Below are 24,010 nucleotides of genomic sequence, written 5' to 3'. Positions count from 1 at the left end.
AAAACAAATTAACACATAAAAATATGGGGCATTCATACAAGTGCCAAAAGTCATGGGATAGATGCCTAGTATCGTGTAGGGCCCCCTCTAATCCAGCGAAGTAAGGCAACTCGATGTGTCATCGATTCCACAAGTGGATTGAAGACCTTTGGAGAGATGTTGACCCATGCCATTTGAATAGGTTCCCACAGCTCCCCAATATTTGTAGGTGCAGAATCTTGGGTGAGACTGGACCTCTCCACTACATCCCATAAATGCCTGACTGGGTTCATGCTGGGTGAACGTGGTGGCCACACCATTTGTCAGAACTACGCAGAATGCTCCACGAACCAATTCTGGACAACTTGGGATCAATGACACTGTACATTATCCTGCTGGAATATTCCATCATTGTGGGGGTACATAAAAGTTCATGACGGGCTGGAAATGGTTATGAAGCAATACAACGTAGTGGATATCGGTCAAGGACTTGTTCAGGTGGACCCGCTAGGCCATTTAGCGGGGCGCCATACCAGATTTTGAAAGGGCAGAATGCGCCCTGCCACCCCCCTTTGTAGCGCCCGCTAAAACAGCCTACGGGTGGGGAAAATTGCGGCATAGCGATTACCGCCAGTGAATGGATGCTGGGCACATGCGCCCGGCATTTATTCACAGACATGAAAGCAGACCGGCAATTCAAATCAGTGCAATGTGACAGGAATTTAGGTAGGTGATGTGGCTATGCAGGTAAAAGTAATCTTCACGCAATCTTGCAATTCCAAACTCCCAGATAAGTTTCACAGCAAAATCGCATTATTTACCCATTGAATGGGAAATAAAATAAAAATTAAGATTTTCCCCGCTAAGTTAAAAATGCCGGGACACCTTTGGTAATCAGGCACTTGGAAGCATTTAAAAATAGCACAATATGGCCAATACTGACATGACCGTTTTGAGATGAGTTCATCTAAAAAAACTCAAAAATGGGGTAAATAATGTGGGGCAGGTATGTGGGGTGCTGCATTTATGGGAAAGGGCTTCTGAACTTGCAGCTACATTTTTTCCCAATATTAAGCAAACCGGTCTTAAAAAAAAAAAAAAAAAAAAAAACTGAAAAAGGACATTAAATACATTTTTCTGTACCCCCAAAATACTGCACAGGCTTGAATTTTGCAGAAAACAATTGCTGCCTACCATTTTTCCACCATTACTTTAAAAAAAAAAAAACACATATAACACCTTTTAAGAACATACAATACTTTGCTTATGGCCACTAACCACCTTCTAATGCTGTTCCGCCATCTTATTTGACACTTTTGTGGGGTCCAAGGTGATTTATTCTATCCACTTCTTCCAGGTCGTACATTGTAGAGTTAGTGCACTATATGGCTACACTTCCAGGAATGGCAGTTTATAATTGAATTGAGAGTGGTTCGGGAATGTGCTTCAAGAAAATTAGTTGTGATATTTAATTCACAAATTCGTGCTCCCAAACTCTAGCTAAAATTATCCCCTTTGAGTGTACCATCAGAAAAAATGAATGAACAAATATGGCTTAAATGGTAGCCATGAGAATCCCTTCACTCAAAAAGAAACATGATAAAAAAAGAAGGATTGCTTTGGGTTTGATATGCTGCATCTGAACAAGATAAAGTACAAAACAATTGGTGGAATTCAATTAATTGCGATATTGAATAGCCCCGAGAACAAGTGCCTGGAGCTATTCAATTGTAAACCCACGACTAGAGGAAATGCGACTAAACTAGTGCTGCAATGCTAGTTGCAGGCTTACTATGTGTGCTACCAGAATCGCTCCCGGCACTTATGTCAGATAATGCTGTTTTCCACAACTAAACCTCTGTCACTAGCCACGGTAACTCCATCTCAAAATTTAAGTGTCAGACACGATGCAGACAATAGAATAACTCCAGGAACTCTCTCGGCTTACTTCTACACCACACTTAATTTTAATTCCCTCCAATGTCTTGGACCAGCAAGACACAAGTGGAGTGATTTGGTTTTAAAGTACATCACCATGTAAGGCAAAAAAACAAGCCAGGTATTACCACTGTCCATTACTCACAGTATCGCGCCAGAATCATTAAGACCACCATGAACACCTCTTTAAAAAACTGATACTAGAGGGAAATGTGTGGCCATCTCTCAGAGGACTGAAGCTTGGATGAATTAGATCAAGCAATAAAAGAGTTAATAATCAACACATACATACAATGCATCCGGATAGTATTCACAACACTTAACTTTTTCCACATTTTATGTCATGCTACAGCCTTATTCCAAAATTGAATAAATACATTTTTGTCCTCAAAATTCTACACCCCCCCCCCCCATAATGCAGGGTTCGACAAAACCTGGGGGCCAAGTCGCCATGGCAACCAGATTTGGCTGCCTGGCGACCGGATTTGCAGCAACCCCCTATCGCTGCTAGTGTAGTGCAGACCAGGAGCGCGGTCCACACTACAGAGTAACAAACACACAGCCACCAGCAGCAGCTGTGTGTTTGTTATAGCAGCCAATTAGAGTCAGACAGACTCTCATTGGCTGCTGCATCATCCACGGAGGGAGCCGACAGGAGCTCACTCATGAGCTTCGCCTTCTGTCTCCACCCCCCCGCAGCGGGTGATGGGAGAGGCATCATTACATCTCTACCATAGTGCAGAGCGGGCCGGGAGGAGCAGACAGCGGAGGTCGTCAGCAGGAGCGGGGATCAGGTAAGTTGTGGGTTTTTTGTGTGTGTAAGGGGCACTGCATAGGGGGGGGGTGCATGCTACTGGGGGCACTGCATAGGAGGGGGGGGAGGACTACTACTAGGGGTCACTGCATAGGACGGGGACGACTACTACTACCGGGGTCACTGCATAGGAGGGGGGGGGGGGCGACTACTACCGGGGTCACTGCATAGGGGGGGGGGCGGAGGACGACTACTGGGTGCAATGCATAGAGGGGACCACTTCTGGGGGCACCAAATAGCGGACCACTAATGAGGGCACTGCAAAGCATATTCTTACACCTGGGCCCACCACTCTAGTTTGGCTACTGCCGGTGGTGGCTTTACTTGGCCGGGGTTTTTTTGGCTGCGGAGGGGTGGTCTTTCTGGAGGTTGGTTGCCTGGAGAGGGGGGGGGGTTAGCTGTTCAGTAATGTGGCTGTGGGAGGGTGGTTTGCCTGGGGTACCCAGTTAGTGGGGTGGCCATGGGGGTTGGTTGCCCGGGGCGTAGGTGCTCAGTAATGCTGCCCCAGGGAAGGGGGGTCTGGCTCCTACACTTTCATCTTGGCTCCTAGATTTTAGAAACATTTGCCAAGCCCTGCCATAATAACCACGTGCAAAAAGTTTGAGATTTTTGCAAGTTTAATAAAAAAAAAATAAAACCCTAAGAAATCACATGTACATAAGTATTCACGGCGTTTGCCATGAAGCTCAAATTAAGCTCAGGTGCATGCTGTTTCCACTTACTACAGGTGCCCATACATCAGCGACTGTTTGTCGCGATGCGATGGGAAATGCTGGCATTTCCAGACCTCCCACCATCGAAGTTCTGCGATCCGTCACCAGATCGCAGACATTTGTCATGTTAAATGTCGGCGATTTGACAATTGCGATCATTTTCTGATCGCGATCGTCAAAATCCAACATGTTGGATTCCTGCGATGCAGCATCGCGGCAATCCGTCGCTAATGTATGGGGCCCATTAAGATTAATTGGAGTCCACCTGTGGTAAAGTCAGTTGATTAGACATGATTTTGAAAAGCATACACCTGTCTATATAAGGTCCCACACTTGACAGTGCATGTCAGAGCACAAACCAAGCATGAAGTCCAAGGAATTGTCTGTAGACCTCCAAGACAAGATTATCTCGAAGCACAAATCTGGGGAAGAGAACAGAAAAATATCTGCTGCTTTGAAGGTCCCAGTGAGCACAGTGGCCTCCATCATCCGTAAATGGAAGAAGTTCGGAACCACCAGGACTCTTCCTAGAGTTTGCCGACCGTCTAAACTGAGCGATCGGCAGAGAAGGGCCCTAGTCAGGGAGATGACCAAGAACCCGATGGTCACTATCAGAGCTACAGCATTCCTATGTGGAGAGAGGAGAACCTTCCAGAAGGACAACCATCTCTGCAGCAATCCACTAATCAAGCCTGTATGGTAGAGTGGCCAGGCGGAAGCCACTCCTTAGTAAAAAGCACATAGCAGCCCACCTGGAGATTGCCAAAATGCATCTGAAGGACACTCTGGTCTGATGAGACAAAGATTGAACTTTTTGGCGTGAATCCCAGGCACTATTTTTGGAGCAAACCAGGCACCGCTCATCACCAGGCCAATACCATCCCTACATCAGAAGCATGGTGGTGGCAGCATCAAGGCTGTTTGTTAGCTGGCCAGCCTTGCCTATGACAGCCACACAACACACAAAAAAAAAAAAGTCAGATTTCCTAATGGAGTTTGTGCGATCCACGTAAATACGTAGAAAAAGAAGAAAAACGGTCTTCGCTGTCAACCACTTATGGTCTACTGATTTCAGGGGTTCGAATGGGGGAGCCTGTAGAGCCCTGAGAACCAAAAGATAAATCCCACGGAGCTACCGGAGGAACAAAGGGAGGCTGATCCCTCAGAACGCACTGGGAGTGTATTATGGAGAGACTTCAAAAGGTCAGTGAACCAAAGGCATCTGGGCCAAGCAGGGGCTATCAGTATTAGTGTTCCTCCCTCCTGCTTGAATTTCCCGATGACCCCTGGGAGGAGGCAGATCGAAGGAAAAAGATACGCTAGCCTGAAGTCTCCACTGCACTGCTAGACCGTTCACAAAAACAGCTACGGGATCTCTGGTAGTGGACCCGTACCTGGGGACCCTGTGATTGTGGCCTGAGACCATGAGGTCTACCTCTGGTAGTCGCAATTTGTCCACAAGGCTCTGAAATACATCTGGATGAAGAGACCACTGCACGGCGTGTCCTGCGGACTTAGGAAGTCCGCTTCCCAGATGAGGACTCCGGGTATGAATATCGCAGAGATTACTGGAAGATGACATTTTGTCCAGGCAAGAATGTTTGTCACTTCCGCCATGGCTGCATGACTTTGCATGCCTCCCTGATTGTTGAGGTAGGCTACTGCGGTCGCGTTGTCGGAATGTATCTGGACAGGCCTGCTTTTCAGTATATCCTGTCCCCATCCGCAGAGGTTGGCACAGCATGAGAGGGATAGCCGAACTACTGGCGAGATGAGAATCGTTCGAGACCTTACCAGATGATGCTGACTGTCCCACAGAGAGACTCCAAGGGCCTGGAATGGAACTGGGCATATGCCACCATGTTTGAAGGTGGTTACCATGCACCCCAGGACCTGCATGGAGAAAGAGAAGACCTTTTCCAATTGACTATCCAACTGTGTATGAGGACAATGGTGAAGCTGGAGATGACCTTGTAAAATCTCCGGAGACTGCGCCAACATCCGGAGGTCGTCCAAGTATGGCAGTATCCTGACTCTTCTGAGAAGAGTAGCCATGACTGCCACTATCATGGTAAACACCCAAGGGGCTGTGGATAGACCAAAGGGCAATGGTAATGTTGCCGACGAATAGCCAAAGTCAAAAACCCCTAGTGGAATAGTGCAACAGGTACATGCAGATATGCATTCTATATGTCCAGGGAACCATGAAAACCGCAGGTTCTACTGCCAGCATACTTGACCGTAGGGTCTACATACGGAACTTGGGCACATGGACAACCTGTTATCTGAGTAATAACTCCCTTTGTTAACCAAAGGAACCGGAATTATCACCCCTGAATTTAGAAGCCTGAATGGTCTACAAGAGAACATACCACATGTACGACTCTGGTTACCAGGAGACATCACAAAGTAAAAGAAAATCCACATTTACCCCTCAAGAGAATCTATGTCCAGAAATCAAGATTTCTATGGACTAAGGGCCTGATTCAGAGCCGGACGCTCTGACAGAGCGCTCGCTCTGAATCAGGGCCGGCCCTCTGGTTTTTCAGAACGGCCTCCTGGCCGCTCGCATAGCTGTGGGTGACCACCCACAGCTATAGCGAGCGGCCAAGATGATGGTCGCGATGGTCAAGACCATCGCGACCATCGGGCTTGCGACGAGACCCTTGTGGTAGGGTCTCGTAGCCGCAAGCCCAAGAGTGCTTTCGGCTCTAAAAGAGCCGAAAGCACACCCACTGACATCACTTGTGATGTCAGTGGGGCCGGCCCCAGACGGTAGGCGTTCCCATGGGAACGCCTCCATCTGGGCAGCCACATCCCTGGCCCGCCCACCAAAGAGGGCATGCTGTCAAACATCGACAGCACGCCCCCTTTGGTACGAGACCCGGAGCGACGGTTTCCCCGTCGCTATCCGGGTCTCGCGCATGTGCACGACGGAGCCACTGGGCCGCCATCGACTCGCTTACGAGAGCATAGCACTCACGAGCGGGTCTTAATCAGGCCCTTAGTCTCTAAGCATATGGACCAACTACAACTTTCAAAGGTGGTATATCACTCCCAACACTAACAACTTGAAAATAAGAGTTCTCAGACAATTACAAAGTGTGGAATGAAGTTGTAATAAAAACATCCGATAAAGTGGGGCAAAATCGTTACTTGGCCTGTAGAAATGTAACTACAAGAAGCCTATAGGCAACTTGATGACCCTAAATGTTATAAATTACTTCTTTTCAACCCCACCAACAATTATCTGTACATGTACAATAGAATGATCAAAGACGACTATACTAAAGGAACCATTACCAAAAATGAATATCTATTTCTCCAAGTTGAACATCCCAAAACTCCAACATTCTACCTATTTATAAAGATAAAACCAAGCTCCCGGGGAGACCTATAGTCTCAGGAATTACAAGCCATTTGGAACAAACCAGTATTTTCTTGGAAAGACATCTCAGGCATCATATGAGTCTTCGCTCCTTTCTCCAAGACACGCCAGACATCCTCAGGAAACTCAATGATGTACTGCAGGATAGCAAACACTATCTGGTCACACTAGATAGTTGGATCTCTATATACCAGCACCAACAAGGTATAGCAGCTGTCAAATATTTCCTCAATATGGAAGGATTAGACTTTTCATGAATTTCTACTCGAGCTTCTGGAAATTATTTTGAATAGAAAGTATTTTACTTTTAATAAATTCTACTTACAGACACCAGGAATGGCGATGAGTGCAGCATGCACACCCACGTACGCCAATTTATTCCTAGGATGGTGGGAGAAGGAATAGGTCTTTAATGTAACCAACGATAAATTAACTTGCCACAACACCACATGGCAACATTATTTTGAAGACATCTTTATGATCTGGAACGCGACAGAAGTAGACCTACAACAATTCATTCACACCCTCAATCAGAACAACCTGAAATTAACACAATATAAGTAAAAAAATTGTAAAAATTCTTAGACCTGAATATCATCAGCAGTGAAGAATGTGCCATTATGACTGAATTGTATAGGAAAGAAACAGCTACCAACAGTGTCCTCCATCAGAGTAGTTCACACTTTCCCCCTACTATTAAGAACCTTCCTAAAGGAGAATTTCTAAGACTACGAAGAAATTGCTCTCGGGAAGAAACTTTCAAAGAGAAAAGTGTATAACTTTCTCAGAGACTTAGAAACAGAAGTTACAGCAAATGCTCTATTAAGTATGCACAATATCAGGTATAGGGATACCCTCATCTTCTCCAAGAAAAAGGATAATCTCAGCAAGAACCAAATTTGTTTTGTGGGAAATTTTTGCCAAGAATGGCGCCAATTACAGGATATTGTGAACAAACACTGGCACATTCTACTACTTGACTCTGATCTTAGAAGTCACTGGATCAGCAAGTAGCCTTCAGCTGGCGTAGATCTAACAATTTATGAGATAACCCAACTAGAAGTTATTTCAATCCTAACCCTAGAAAAATTACCAAAATCAGGGGCACCTACCCATGTGGCAGTTGTACAGCCTGACAGTATATGATCAAAAAGGATAAAATCCTGGACAGATTTGATAAGACAATCGAGATCAAACAAATTTTCAACTGCAATGCCATGGGTGTGATATACTGCCTCGAATGTCCCTGTAATAAGAGATACGTGGGCATGACCCACACGAGCCTTCAAACAAAGACTCTTAAAACACATCGGCAATATAAGAAACACCTCCACTAATATTGAGAATATGAGAAAATTAACATCAGTGGCAAGACACTTGAGAAACATGATTGTTCACCTCGGAACCTCAAAGCATTTGGTTTAGAGCATGTCAAGCTGGGCATCAGAGTTGGTGATCTGACCAAAACACTTTTCCAAAAAGAGAGAGCCAATGGACTTTCACACTTAAAACTGTAAACTCTTTCGGACTCAATGAATATATCAACTATACTGCTTTTCTCGGATCAATGTTCCTCATTTTTATATTACCATATTACTATCCTACAATTTTCTATTTACAATTATTTTTATTTACATTTATTATTCTTTCCTGTATTTTCCCCCTTCTACAGGTAGAATTTGCATTCACAGGATATTTATTAAATATGTTCCCTAATATGGTACATGCTACTGCTCAAGGTCCTCATGTTATCCTTACATTAGGTATCACTCTGGAACTGTCCTGATTAGTAATAACCTATCATACATGATTCCATGCGCTCATTGTAGAGTTCCATTTGTTTATCCTCTATAGAAACCTAAATTTATGTTACTAAAACATGTACGAAAAAAATTATGTGCATACTAATTAGATATTTAGATTCATTACCCATTTTTATGTTCACCATTTATCAGTATTCTACTTTTACTGATAATTTAATTATATTTTCTTCACTTTATCGTTAATCCCATCACAGATAAATACTACCACCTGTTATTTACAATTTTGAGTAATAAAAAAAAAAAAACTATAATATATATATATATATATATATTATATATATATATATATACACACACACACACACACACACACACACACACACACACACACACACATATACTTCATGTTAGCTTTCGGTATTCACTATTATATTTAATACACTGACAGATTAATGTCCACTCACTAAACCATCTCACCTAAATTCTACATGGCATCACTTAACACTCACACATGCCTGTCATCTACATATTTAACATTTTCAACAAAACTCGTTCAAATTGCACTAAATCATTATTATGTCCCTTGTATACTTTATTTTCTCCCCACCTCTAGATTATTATTCTTTTTTCAGAATTATAATTTTTTCATTGATGGGTTACTAGCGTGAGGGACTATGTATGTGCGTCACAAACAACCAGTAGTTCTGGACTTCCGGGTTTGAAGGAGTAAGACAGGAGTCTCCTGAGCTCCGTCCTTACCGTCCCGACAAACAGCTTTTAAAGGCTATTAAGCCTCCAACTTCTCCCTCTACCAGACGTTGTGCGCGGTAGCGATGGATCGCTATGTCCCGACAGCAGCAGCAGACGGCAGCTAACGCAGCACAGAGACAGGAGAAATGCCGCCTGAATCGGGGCCGGATCCTATTTCCCCTGCTTCTAAGAATCAGCGGCAGATCAGTCTAATGCTCCATCCCCTCAGGTATGTCGCCCTCCTGACTCCCCAGTTACATATGGATGCGATTAAAGCCACCATAACACCCCTGCTGTCTCAGGCTGTGTGTGACATCACTGGCCAAATACAGCACCTCACAAAAAGGATCACACATGCTGAAAATCAAATTGGTGCTGCCGTTCATGATATAGAAGGATTGAAGCAGTCTGTGAAAGAACTTACTACTGATAATTATCACATCTGGAATAAATTAGATAACATAGAAAACCGTTCACGTAGGAACAATATAAGGCTGGTAGGATTACCTGAATCACTTAAAGGTCCAGCTTTAGCACATTTTGTAAGGAACACACTCCCTTCTCTTCTGGGGATCGAGCAGGAATGCAGAGACATGGTTATAGAAAGGGTTCAGCGTGTCGGCCCAACCCCCAATCCAAATAAACCTGGTCCGAGGAGACTCTCTTCAGTTGCTTAAATTATCTCCACAAATCCACTATTTGGTCCGCATCACGCAAAACCAAAAATCTACAATGGGAAGGCAATAAGCTCTTCATTTTCCAAGACTACTCTGTGGAGCTGACCAGGGCCCGCAAGGCTTTTTCGCCCATTTGCTCAGTTAATTGCAGAGGGACGGAAATTTGGGTTGTTATATCCTGCACGTCTCAGATTATATGAAGGGTCTTCCCATAAAGACTTCCTTAGATTGGGTTCATGTATTCTCTACCCTTATACAATTTGGCTTTCCCGAAACGTTTGTGAGTTAGAGTAGAATAGTTCGATCAAAGTAACAGTCACAGATATCCTGCAATGGAATCCTTTCAACACCATTCCAAATATGTAAAGGAACAAGACAGGGTTGTCCTCTCTCCCCCCTCCTATTCGCTGTAGCACTCAAACCCTTTGCTATAGCCCTGCGAGCGTCCCCTACTTTTAAGGGAATCCGGATTGGCAGCATTGATTTGAAACTTGCATTGTTTGCAGATGATATACTTCTTTTTGTCTCAGATTCCGCTTCATCCTTATCTGATATTCTACAAACAATTCAAACATTTGGGGAGAGAGCGGGATATCGTATCAAAGTCGCCAAATCCGAAATCCTCACTCTAGGGAACTACCAAAATTTTGCCTCACAATCCTCATTGACATCCTCTTTTAAAAGGTATCCGATAAGAAGATTAAATATTTGGGGATTCAGATCACTGCAGATCTCTCCAGACTATATGATGAAAACTTTACTCCTGTGATGGCAAAGATAACCCTTCTGCTTGATAATTGGAGATTACTACCACTGTCCATTCTGGGTAGAGTGGCGGTTCTTCAAAGTATAATCTTCCCAGATGCTACCCTTGGGTGTCCTCAGACGTGATATTATACATTTGCGTAAAATTATGACTACATTTCTCTGGAAAGGGAAAAAAATCTTATATAGCTTTGGACAAGCTCATGGCCCCAAGGAAAGCGGGTGGAGTGGGAGTCCCTGATTTTGCTTCATACTCTTTATCCACTTTGTTTAGATGTGCTGCTGACTGGCTGTACGACAGAAATGCTTTCACAGATCCCAAATTAGATGCAGCTTTACTTTATCCATACTCCACGAGTGCACTTCTTCATACTAAAGTTACTGATATTCCCTCTCAAAAGCTCCTCAATCCATTATTCCATTATATTTATTATGCATGGATCACTCTTAATAAAAAAAAATGTAAGAGAAATCCACAATCATCTCCACGCTATGGGGAAATCCATCTTTTCCTCCATCACTTACCTCCACTAATTTTCTCATCTGGAAAGACAAGGGACTGTCAGATTCTTCAAAAGTATTTGACCCAGGTATTCCCCAATTTTCAGATATGAAGGAAAAATATAATCTCCCCAATCACTTTTTTTTCATGTACAGTACTTGCAAATGAGGCAAGTACATGAGTATCCTCAGTATCAGTTTCACAAGTATCTCCCCAGGAGTCGTACACCAACCTTAATCCTCTACAATCCGTCTTAAACCTCTGTGAGCATTAGACACATTTATACTATTTTAACCGCTATTTCTGTGGATAGAAAATGGGATAGATTACTTCTCCAATGGCAAAAACATGTCCCATCACTCACAGATGCAGTGCAACTTAGTCAGCACTAAGACTCAACACTGACATTCTCAGCTCTACCTACAAACATACAATACAAAGAGCCTATTGTCTCCCCAGCTCAGTATGCCCGATTTAATACTTCACAAGCAGGGGAATGTCCCAAATGTGAGATCTCTTCAGCCTCATTTATATGCTGCATCTGGGAGTGCGGACACATCAGAAAATTTTGGAATAAGGTCTTGGCATTTGTATATCCCGATACTCTAGCGCAAGGATGGGGAACCTCCAGCCCGCGGGCCGTATACGGCCCACAAGACCATTTTATCAGGCCCAGCCAGCCGTGGCTCTCTTCCCCCTTTTTTTCCGGGCAGCGCTGAGCCCTGAGCACTCGGCTCAGACGCTGCCCGGCTGTGTACGGCGCCGCAGTGTGAAATCAGAAGTCACGCAGCGCCGTCCAACCCCATGCCACCCGTCCTCCTTCAGCCCGCCGACATCTTAAGCGGAGGAGGATGGAGAGGTGCAGCGCAGAGCAGTGGGACACAGAGCTGCTGAATATCTGAGGGATGGAAGGAGGGAGTGAGCCCTGCTGATGCACTCCCAGGGCGCCTTGGTGCTGCACCCCCACACCCAGTGACTGATGGCTGTGTGAGACAGTGGGTGTCTGTGCCTGCTGGAGCACCCATTGCTGTCTGGCTGCTCTAGCTATTTTAGAGGAGAGGAGACTTAACTGGAGTCGTGCAATACTGGCCTGGGTGAGTCTTAATTTTCCTGTGGGGCTGGGCTCTATATAGCAGGCAAGTTGATAATTTTGTATGGCCCGCGAATGATTTTTATAAACATCCAAATGGCCCTCGGCAGAAAAATTGTTCCGCACCCCTGCTCTAGCGTGTCTATATGCTAACTTTTTAGAATGGGATTTAGGACCTACTCGTAAATCAACTATAACTGTTTTAGCTACCATCTCTAGAAAAATAATCCTGACTCACTGGATCTCTAAATCGTCGCCGTTTCTTGCAGAAGTACATGGTAAATTACTGCAAATATTATATATTGATAGAAAATCTGCTCAATCAAGTATAGAGTCGGGAATTATCAGCTTTTATAGGAAGTGGGGTCTCTACATAGATTCCTTAGGATTGTCATACTCAATCTCAAATTTTTAAAGTGTCTGTACACACTGAATCGTTTATTCATAGACAATTACTCACAGAGTCCTCCACGTCTCCTCAATGTCCTATGTTCCAACATATTTACCTATATAGCTTGTAATTTATGGTTAGACTAACGAGATCACATCTCAAATATTTAATCACCAGCCCCCCCCTCCTTTCTATCCTTGGGTGTTTTTCATCCGTCTTCTAAAATATATTACGCACTGTTATTTACTGGTATAGATTACTATTCTCAGAAATATATATTACCTTGTAATAACTGAGTACTTTATTACTCACAAATGTAATACAGGAAATGTCGATTGTTAATACTTTTGCTATATGTTATATTCTTTTAATTATGTGATATCATATATCCAGCAATCAGATAATTGCCAGGGCTCCTCTTCTAACTATTATTATGTCCTATTCAAAGTTTTAGCTTTTCCTTTTTATCTATATGTATGTATTTATAGGTTGTAATAGATCTCATTAACATCTCACCTTACATCTGGTTACTATGGGCAACTGCATACCTCAGCTTATATCTAATTGCTATGTAATGCAGCTCACCACAGTATTGTATCGTATCTTTTCCTTTTTTTCCTATACCTCCTGATAATCCTTTCATTAATAAGAGTGTCATTGAGAGATGGTTAACAGCGCGAGTAACACGTGACTCACTGTTTCAGTCATGAATAAGTAATCACTAGTTCTAAAGCAATTGAAAAAGCCAGTACACGGTAAAACGTGCGTCTTGCAGCAGCTGAGAGCCTCCAGTGCGCACGAGGAGACTCCAGCAAGGACCTAGCCGCGTCTGTATTCCACTCTATTCAGGTATCTTGCAGGGACGCGCTGTCTGCGCCACCTCACTAATGTTCCCACTGCGCTGTGTTTACATAACAGTGGGGTGAGAGTGTCACACTGGGACCAGCTTATTCCCAGTTTTTCTTCTCTAGGGGGGGTCTTGGGCTCCGGGGTTTGCCTGCCTAATATTCTCAGAGGTTTCACTCGCATATTTGGCAACAGCACCAGATACCCTGGCCCTACCTCTCTAATCTTAGTGCACCTCCTGGCAAACTCATTCTGTCTCTGGATTCACCAGTGAGCCTGCACTGAGACATCAGGCTCACAGTGGTTCATACGAGGGAGGACAGCAGATGCCACTTACTTCCTTCATACCCTCATAGTAATGTGGAGGTTCCGCTCATATCCCATCCACTACTATATATACATGGGACACAGCAGCCACCTATTACTGTTAGTGAGTGGTACCTACTAATATGCTTTCCTCTCTCACATACCTGACAAAATTGTGTGTTCTGAGCATACCTCAATCAATATCCTCTATTCTTGTAATTGTGCATTAACTTATGTTGGTAGAAGTTTGAAATCAAGTTGCACAGGAATTGACTGCAAAAGAATAATTGTGACAATAGCAGTCCTCGTAGATCACAGCACATATATCAAATACTGTAACCAACTATGACTGTCACTTTATTCAATGTATATCCGATATCGATATGATAAACAAATTTAATTTATGTATGTAGCGTTCCCGCTAGGCTGTTTTAGCGGGGCGCGGCGCCCTGCCCTCCTTCTGGAGGGCAAAAAGCACCCTACCCTCCAGGAGGAGGGCAAAAGCACCCTGCCCTCACAGCCTGCGGGTGCCGTTCTCACCCGCGGGACGCAGTGTCCCGCGGGTGGAGAAACATGCGGTGTTGCGGTGACGTCCCGGTCACCGCCGGAGAATAGACGCCGGGCGCATGTGCCCGGCATCTATTCTCCCTTTCTGCAGCGCTTGGGGGCTGCCCGGACATGCCGGGCATGCCCCCAAGTATGACGAAAAGGGGACGAGTCTTATAGACACGCCCCCTTTTCATGACCACGCACCCTTTTCGGCCGCGCGCCTTCGGCGCATACATAAGGTTACCCTCTCTAGCTCCGGCGCCCTGCCTGCCGCCGGAGCTAGAGTAAACACTAGTATGAGATATCACACGGCTGCTTTCATTGAAAAGTAGCACATTTTTGCAGCTGTTGGAGTATGTCCTTGCAAATGTGGGGGGATTGTGTGTCAGGAGGGGTCCGGCTTTCTGCCCTCTCCGCTCCCATCAGTCGCACTCCGGACAGGACAACAGGCTTCCCCGATAACTGCACCCCGCAGGGGGGCCTCACATACACCCAATTTCAGTGGTAGACTGCCCTTCTCCCAGACACACCTAATTCGTAAGATGTATTAAGAGTGTTTTTTGTTTTTCTCATCCAAACTAAAATGTTTTAATTTTGGGTTTATGCTTATTAAGACTGGTTAAGGCTTCTTTAAACTTGGCATCAGCATTCTAGAAGGGACATCTGGTGATGGTGTAAACTACCTGGGATAAAACTCCAAAAAGCTTTGCTTTTTGGAGTTTAGTACATAGGGGTCAGATTGTACTCCACATAATAATGTGGACTGCGATCTACAGCACTTAATTAGCACTTTCCCGGAGATGTCTGTGAAATCTCCTGCATTGTGCTGTTAGTACATAGGAACAATTCATAAAATTATACAGAAACTGCAGTTTCTACATAATTTTATGTAAACATCATACAGCACCATATAGTCTGCTAATATCATATTCATACATTTTATTGATTTGGGTGCAGTTATGATCATGGGGCTGGGGGAGATCCCAATAATGACATTAATGGGATGGGGAAGATCATTGGGTGTTTGGTGACTGACTTTCCATAGTATACAGTATGTGCAGGGCATGTGGGGTGGTTTCATGGCATATGGGGAGCTCAAAAGCATAAATTGTGATGGGACCCAGAAACTGTGGAGTAGGACCCCAATTTTGTAAAGTGAGGGGTCCCTGGGACCCACATTTTTTTCTGCTCGGCCCGATCACTGGCTTAGTAGGATATTGAGCTCTGTATAACCTGGCCACCAAACGAGAGATACACAGGGAGACTGCAATCTGACAATGTTCACCCCCACAATAACCCACAGAGGGTTATGAGAAATAGCAGCGATAGTTATCTGACAGTAATTCAAGCAGTGTAACACAGCAAAAATAAATATATATAATAAATATATTTTACATTGTATGTGACTTATGTGCTCTGTGTTATACTGCCTTGTGTTTCCTGAATTACTGTCAGTTATAATTATCACTGCTATTTCTCCTCATAACCCTCTGCTACAGGTTTGTGGGTTATTGTGGGGGTGAACATTTTCACATTGCATACAGCGGTCTCCCTGTATACCTTCCTTAGGTGACCAGGTTATACAGAGCTCAATATCCTACTTGGCCTTGGGCTGTTCGTAGTTGACTAAAAGCTAATTGCGCGTGTGAGTGATAGCGTATATATATATATATATATATATATATATATATATATATATACACATACATACACACACACATATACACACACACACAAATACATATATATATATATATATATATACACATACATACACACACACACACACACACACACACGCAAAATTAGCTCTTAGTCAACTACGAATAGAATAGCACAAGTAGGATATTGAGCTCTATATAACATGGCCATCTTAGGAGAGGTATAGACTGACCAAACCTCCTGAGATTGCAGCCACCGAGAGCACCAGAGAATGGTCTCTGGCCGACTAATATAAAGGGAGGCTGGGCGGGGCAACCCAGATGCAGGAAACCTCACATCTGGACCAGCATCTGTGTCGGGGGAGGGGCAGCCAGGGAGAGCGTACCTCCCCTCTGCTGTGTGGATCCACCCGGCATACTGACATATCATGGCCACCGCCGAATCACCCCCGGCTGTCAGGATCCCTCATGTTCCGGTGGTCTAGTTGGGGAGGCAGTTTACCTGGCTACTTACTACAGCGTCCCCCGGCAGGTCTCCACTGCCGGAGGCACGAACTATCACGTGGTTCCCAGTCGTCTGTGGCCGCGGGGAACCGCCTTATAGTTTCCAGTTGCAGACCCGGGGATCAGAGTGACCCTGCTGACCCGTCGAAATCACCAGTTCCCACAGTGGTGTTGCAGTGGGGGTAGACTGAGTAACAGCATGGGCGTCCATCCGAATGCCTAGTGCTGCTTACTCATAATAAAAATAAAAACTTGCTTGGAACGGCCGAGGCAGTCCCCTGTTCAGTACGTTGCACTCCTGCGCACCAAACAAAAAACTAAATACCTGTAGCCATGGGCAGGGAATATATGGAGGAGGAACCAGTGCATCCTGGGAGCTAGAGCTTTTAACTGTTTGGTGCCTGGATCACTCCAACCACATATCCCAAGGTAATTCCTGTGGACCCTATGGAATCCGAAGAGTTTACTATTGCTAGCATCTATGCCCCGAATGGTCCTTGTGTTTTTTTTTTTTTCAGACATTTTTGGAACATTACAGGGTTGGATGGAAGGTTTGCCAATGCTAGGAGATGACTTCAATACTGTACAGTCCCCATCTTTAGACAGGTCTGGAGCCTCAGCTGGGTCAAGGGGGGGCGTACCATCCTCTCTATCTTACATGAAGGGAACACTTCAGTTGATAGACCCATAGAGATATCGTCATCAGCCGACCGCCAGGGAATACTCCTTTTACTTCCATCCTAATGACGCCTTCTCCAGAATAGATTTTTGGCTGCTTTCTTCACATTTCCTACATAGGATGGTAGACTCAGGAATATACAATATTATGATTTATTTGATTTGCTTTGAAGCTCACTACCCCTGTTTCTAGTTCATATAATTGGCGATTCCCTGCTCACTTAAGAAACCCAGAGGTTTTTAAAAAGCTTTTAGAGCAGGATTTTAAGAAAATTATGTTAAGGATAATATGCAACATATTCAAGATATTAATTTATTCTGGGCCGCTTCCAAGCCTGTAATGAGAGGCCACATTATTGCTTATGTGGCTCACCGCCGCAAAACACTCTATCCGCTTGCAGAAACATAGTAGCATTGTTTTAACAAATGCCTATTCTGTTTTTTTTACGGCATCTGATGGATGACTCCAAACAAATACAAAGAGGCTAAAGTGTTATATGACAACCTCTGTGCAGAAATAGCAGTTAAGGATATTACTTTCCAGAGACGGAGATATTTTAAATGGGGCAACAGATCTGGCAAATTGTTAGCTTCTATGCAACGGCAACGTACGGCCCCCAAACACAATGAAAACTTACTTCCTCCACTTCGGAGGCTCTTTCAGATCCAGAGAGCATAGCTGAGGAATTCCTCCACTATTACGAACATTTATATGACGCTCCAGTCATGCTCTAGGACTAGATTTCTTCCGTCACACTGGCCTACCTAAGCTTAAAGAGGAAGAGCGCAATAGTTTCAATTGAACCTGTAACAGAGGAGCAGCTTCGGGCTGTTATTAAATCTCTGTACAAAGGATAGTTTAAACAAACGCGATCCACATTAAATAGGGCAGCACTGAAACAATGGTGATCATCACAGATCACCCCAATAACAGTAAAACAAAAAAAATGTTCCTATGCGCTCCTAATGGGAATTTAACTTTCCACTCTATAATTTAGTAGTAGTTCAAAAATAATAAATTTAGGTGTCCAAGATGATTCAATTTGAAACAAGTGATGCCATCACTGTTAAGTAGATCCACATAGGATCTACTAAATTATAGAGTGGAAAGTTAAATTCCCATTAGGAGCGCATAGGAACATTTTGTTTGTTTACAGTTATTAAATCTCTACCGGGGGGCAAAACTCCTGAGCCACATGGACTGAGTGTGGAGTATTATAAAATATTAATATGCTGCATATTACTCCATATTTTAAGGATTTATTTAATTCCATACTGACTGATCATGAATCTCCCCCCCCCCCCCCCCCCCATTTCAATGCAGCTCGTGTCATACTGTAGTTCTCACAAAACCTAACCGCGATCCTGCCTTGGTTACTTCTTAACGTCCTATCTCCTTACTAAATCAGGACCTTAAATTATTCTCTAAATTAATACAGCAACATTTAAAACCTATTCTTGCTAGAATTATACATTCGGCTCAAACTGCTTTTATTAAGGGGAGACATTCTGTCCACAATATCAGGACCTTATAGCGGCCATGAAACACTCAGCAGGCTTAGGAAACCTACAATATTACGGTCATCTGTGACCATGACAAAGCGTCAGAATTTCCCATCAACAACACTTTGGCCTGGACTTCATACATGTCTTTGAAACCCTTTATAACCCATCATTTTTGACTAGTAACGCTTTAAATACCACTACACGTTTTCTCTTATATAGAGGAACAAGGCAGGGTTGCCCCATATCTCCCTTGCTGTTTAACCTGGCGATTGACCCCTTATTACAACATTTTGAACATCTGCAGGGTTGGCATGGGATAACTGCTGATCAAGAGCTCAAGGTCTCAGCCTTTGCAGACGACTTACTACTAGATTTCCAGGTTCCGAGACAGGTCATACCACTAGTAGAACATACACTTAGTATTTTTAAGTCTATAGCTGTTCTTCAAGTGAATACCGCTAAAACAGAATCTCTGGATTTTTATCCTGAAGCACGCAGAGGCTGAGAAACCACCTTTCCCTTCAATTGGGCACCTTCCCACATACTATATTTGGGCATCAAGATACCCTCAATCCCTCAACCATATAATGGTTATTGTGGTAAATAGGATTTTGGTACTTACCGATAAATCCCTTTCTCCAATTCCACAGGGGACACTGGAGGACTTCAAGACAGTGGGGTATAGACAGTGCTGAGTGGAGCTGGCACTTTAAATTTAAATGAAGTGTGACTAGCTCCTCCCCTCTATACCCCCCTATAGGCCAGTATTAGAACCGAGCCTGAGGGGAGCAGAGAAAAAAGATTGACAGAAGAGGAGGAGGCGAAAGTACACATTACAACTGAAAGGTGAAAACAAAGCAAAATAGAATGAAACAAGAGACGACAAACATGTCTCTAACATTCATAACATCACCCTAGACAACAAACATGTCGCGAACAGGCATAGCAGGTGGCAGGAAGAACAGCGCAGGGTGGGCGACCAGGGTCCCCTGTGGAATAGGAGAAAGGGATTTATCGGTAAGTACCAAAATCCTATTTTCTCCTTCATCCACTAGGGGACACTGGAGGACTTCAAGACAGTGGGGACATCCCAGAGCTCCCATCAGTGCTGAGAACCCTGCAAAACAGACCGACCATATTGCGCTGCAGAAGTCGCAAAGGTGTCAAATCTGTAAAACCGAACAAAAGTATGCCGTCCTGACCAAGTAGCTGCCCGGCATAGAGATTCCATAGAAATGCCTCGAGCAGCCGCCCACGAGGCACCCACTGAGCGAGTGGAATATGCGGTAATGGAAGATGGAGGTTCTCTAGACGAGGCCAAATATGCCTGTCGTATGGTCAGACGAATCCATCGAGCCAGTGTCTGTTTGGAAGCTGGCCAACCCTGACGAGCAGCATCATACAAAACAAAGAGTATCTGTCTTGCTAACGGCTGCCGTCCTGTCTACATATATGCGAAGAGCTCTAACCACATCCAAGGATCTAGAAGGAGAATCCTGTGGAAGAACCGGAACCACAATAGGTTGATTGATGTGGAAGGCCGAAACCACCTTAGGCAGAAAATTCATTCTGGTGCGTAGCTCAGCTCTATCCTCATGAAATACCAAATATGGTGGACGACATGATAAAGCTCCCAGCTCCGACACCCTCCTGGCGGAAGCCAGAGCCAACAGAAGTATCACCTTCCATGAAAGATACTTCAATTCCACCGACTCCAAAGGCTCGAACAACGAAGACTGCAAGAAAGACAGGACGAAGTCCAAGTCCCATGGAGCTGTAGGAGGAACAAAGGGTGGTTGTAATCTAACCACACCCTGCAGAAAAGTTTGCACATCCGGTAATAAGGCCAAATTTCTTTTGGAACTAAACAGAGTACTGAAATTTGTACCTTCAGAGATCCCAACCGAAGGCCTGCTGAGAGACCTGCTTGCAGAAAAAGCAGAAATCTGGGAAGACTGAACTCCCTAGAAGGCAGAACTCTACGTTCGCACCAGGTTACATATGCCCTCCAAATACGATGGTAATGCTTGGAAGTAACTTCCTTCCTGGCTCTAAGCATCGTAGGAATCACCTTGGAAGGTATCCCTTTACGTCTTAAGATGGCCCTTTCAACAACCAGGCTGTCAAACGTAGCTGCTTTAAGTTTGGATAGAGTAAAGGACCCTGAAGGAGCAGATCCTCTGAGTGGTAAAGGCCACGGATTGTCTACAAACAGGAGCTGAATGTTGGAGTACCAAGCTCTGCGAGGCCAGTCCGGAGCTATCAGCAGGACCTTGGCCGCTGTTCCCTCTTGATGCGTTGAAGGATTCGAGGGAGAAGGGGAAATGGAGGAAACAGATAAATGAATTGGAACCGCCATGGTGTTGACAGTGCATCCACAGCCACCGCTTGTGGATCCCTTGTTCGAGAGCAGTAAAGGGACAGCTGATGGTTCTGCCTGGATGCCATGAGGTCGACCTGCGGAAGACCCCACCGTTGGACCAGCTGCTGAAACACCTGTGGATGTACAGCCCATTCTCCTGGATGTACATCCTGACGACTGAGGTAATCTGCCTCCCAATTTTCGATGCCCGAAATGAAGATTGCCGAAATCGACCTTGCGTAGCTTTCCGCCCAGATCAGAATCCTGCTGACTTCCTTCAAGGCCGCACGACTTCTGGTGCCTGCTTGCTTGTTTATGTATGCCACTGCTGTGGCATTGTCGGACTGGACCCTGACTGCTCGGCCCCTCAGAAAGTGAGTTGCAGTCTGTAATGCATAGAAAACTGCTCTTAACTCCAATATGTTGATTGGAAGACTCGATTCCTGTGCTGTCCAGCTTCCCTGTAAGTGATGCTACAGAACTACTGCTCCCCAGCCTCTTAGACTCGCATCCGTGGTAAGAAGCGTCCAATCCCACTCTCCGAATCTCTTTCCCTCCGCAAGGTGAACTGAGTTTAGCCACCACAGTAGGGAAAGTCTTGGGTTGTAACCTGACTCTTGTGAAGAAACAGGTGGGATCCCGACCATTGTGATAGATCTAGCTGAAAAGGTCTGGAGTGAAAACGACCGTACTGGACAGCCTCAAAGGCTGCCACCATCTTCCCCAGAAGTCGGATACATGCATGAACTGAAACCTGCCGACGTCAAAGGACCAACCTCACCATCTCCTGAACGGAAGTTATTTTGCCCTGGGGAAGGAACACCCGTTGAGACACTGTGTCCATGATCATTCCTAGAAACTGCAATCTCTGTGTCGGTTGCAGATGCAATTTGGGAAAATTCAGGATCCATCCATGACGAATGAGGAGGTTGTGCGTCATGGTGATGTCCTGTAATAGTTGATCCTTGGAATTCGCCTTCAGGAGTAGGTGGTCCAGGTACGGAATAATAGTGATTCCTTGTTTCCGAAGGAGACTCATCATCACAGCCATAAACTTTGTGAATACCCGTGGGGCCGAAGATAAGCCGAAGGGCAAGGCCTGAAACTGGAGATGTGAATCTCGAACTGCGAATCTCAGGAAAGCCTGGTGAGGTGGCCAAATGGGAATGTGCAGGTAGGCGTCCTTGATATCTAGAGATACCATGAACTCGCCCTCCTCCAAGCCTGCAATTACCGACTGAAGAGACTCCATCTTGAACCTGAAGTTCCGTAAGTATGGATTGAGATCCTTTAAGTTTAGAATGGGTCTGACCGAACCGTCCGGCTTCGGAACGACAAAAAGACTGGAGTAAAATCCTTTTCCCTTCTGATGACTGGGGACTTGGATTACCACTTTCATGGACAGAAGCCTGTCTATTGCTTTCTGTAAGACCACACTTCTGCCGTTGGAAACTGGCAAACCTGTGGTAAAAAAAATGAATTTGGGGGTTGCAGTTGAAAATCTAGCTTGTAGCCCCAAATTATTAGATATCGGACCCAAGCGTCCGCACAGGTTTCCGTCCAGACTTCGCTGAAGTCCCGAAGACGCGCTCCCACTCTGGGGTCCCCCAGGTGAGAAGGAAGCCCGTCATGCACTGGGTTTAGAAGTGGACTTAACTTCCTGTAGACTCGAGACTCTGGTGGCTGCGGTTCTACCCCGACCTCTGGTACCCCGGGACTTTGATGATCCTCTGAAACGACCACGTGAACGACCCAGGGCCCGAAAGGAGTGAAATGAAGGATCTGAGTAAGATCGCCTAGGTGGAGGAGCTGGAGATGGTAGAAAAGTGGATTTACCTCCAGTAGCCTGAGATATCCATTTATCTAGTTCTGCCCCGAATAGTACATGTCCAGTGAAAGGAAGTGCTTCCACAGCCTTTTCGGATTCCGCGTCATCCTGCCAAGTTTGAGCCACAGCGCCTGCCGTGCTGAAATTGCCAGAGCTGAAGTTCTGGAGGCAATAGAACAAACATCCTTAGACGCTTCTCCAAGGTAAACTGCCGCTTCACCTATATGTTCTGCTAATGGAATGAATTCCTCCATAGGTAGTTGATCTTTCATTCCGTCCGCCAATTGCTTAGCCCAAATTTCAATAGCCTTGTTAGTCCAGCAGCTAACGATCGCTGGACGAAGAGTCACCCCAGCGGTGTAAATGGACTTAACAGTGCTCTCCAGTCTCCGATCGGAAATGTCCTTTAACCACTTGCCTGGCACGGTCGTATCAGATACGACCGCACCAGGCTGGGCTTTCCCTGACATGGTCGTATCTGATACGACCAGTCAGAAATGCCCACTAGGCGGCTGTGGGAAGCTAATCTTCCCACAGCCGCCTACATCAGAGGGACCTTCTGGTCCCTCTGCAAGCGCGGCCACCTCTCCAGTGTGTCCCGATCACTGCTGGCCAGGCCACCTCTCCAGTGTGTCCCGATCACTGCTGGCCACAGTGATCGGGCACCGTCGGCAGCCCCCCTCCATTAGAAGCAGCAGTACTGCTGCTGTGACCCGATCAGTGTGGCCAGCAGTGATCGGGCAGCCATCTCCACTCCCTTCCCCTTCAGTAAACAGCAGTAGCGGCGGCTCTGGTAGCCGCCGCTGCTATCTAACAGAGGCGCCAGCGGGAGACCCTCCCACTGCGGCTCCGGAACTATAGTGATCACTGTGTGTGAAGGAGCTGCGGCGGCTCTGGTAGCCGCCGCCGCTGCTTTGTATCCGGGCCTCCAGCGGGAGACCCTCCCGCTGCGGCTCCAGAACTACAGTGATCACATAGTGATCACTGTGTGTGAAGGAGC

General features: G+C 45.3%; 2 protein-coding genes and 1 pseudogene across 3 annotated transcripts in view; all 3 read right to left on the bottom strand.

The window, feature by feature from the left end:
• ANKHD1 (ankyrin repeat and KH domain containing 1) overlaps nucleotides 1-24,010 on the bottom strand; it is a 396,742-nt gene that overhangs the window by 345,295 nt on the left and 27,437 nt on the right. The gene's annotated exons all lie outside the window — the stretch shown is intronic.
• Nucleotides 21,083-24,010, bottom strand: part of LOC148539616 (uncharacterized) — a 29,799-nt gene continuing 26,871 nt past the window's right edge. The window contains exon 3 of the mRNA XM_088451403.1: nucleotides 21,083-21,316. Coding sequence (XP_088307529.1) covers nucleotides 21,083-21,316 — 234 coding nt within the window. The remainder of the gene's footprint in view (nucleotides 21,317-24,010) is intronic.
• On the bottom strand, nucleotides 21,757-22,434 carry LOC148539617 (uncharacterized; annotated as a pseudogene).

This window comes from Taudactylus pleione, unplaced genomic scaffold, assembly GCF_031769625.1.
Source record: "Taudactylus pleione unplaced genomic scaffold, aTauple2 ptg000025l, whole genome shotgun sequence".
Classification (NCBI taxonomy): domain Eukaryota; kingdom Metazoa; phylum Chordata; class Amphibia; order Anura; family Myobatrachidae; genus Taudactylus; species Taudactylus pleione.
This window is presented reverse-complemented; position numbering and strand designations above follow the sequence as displayed.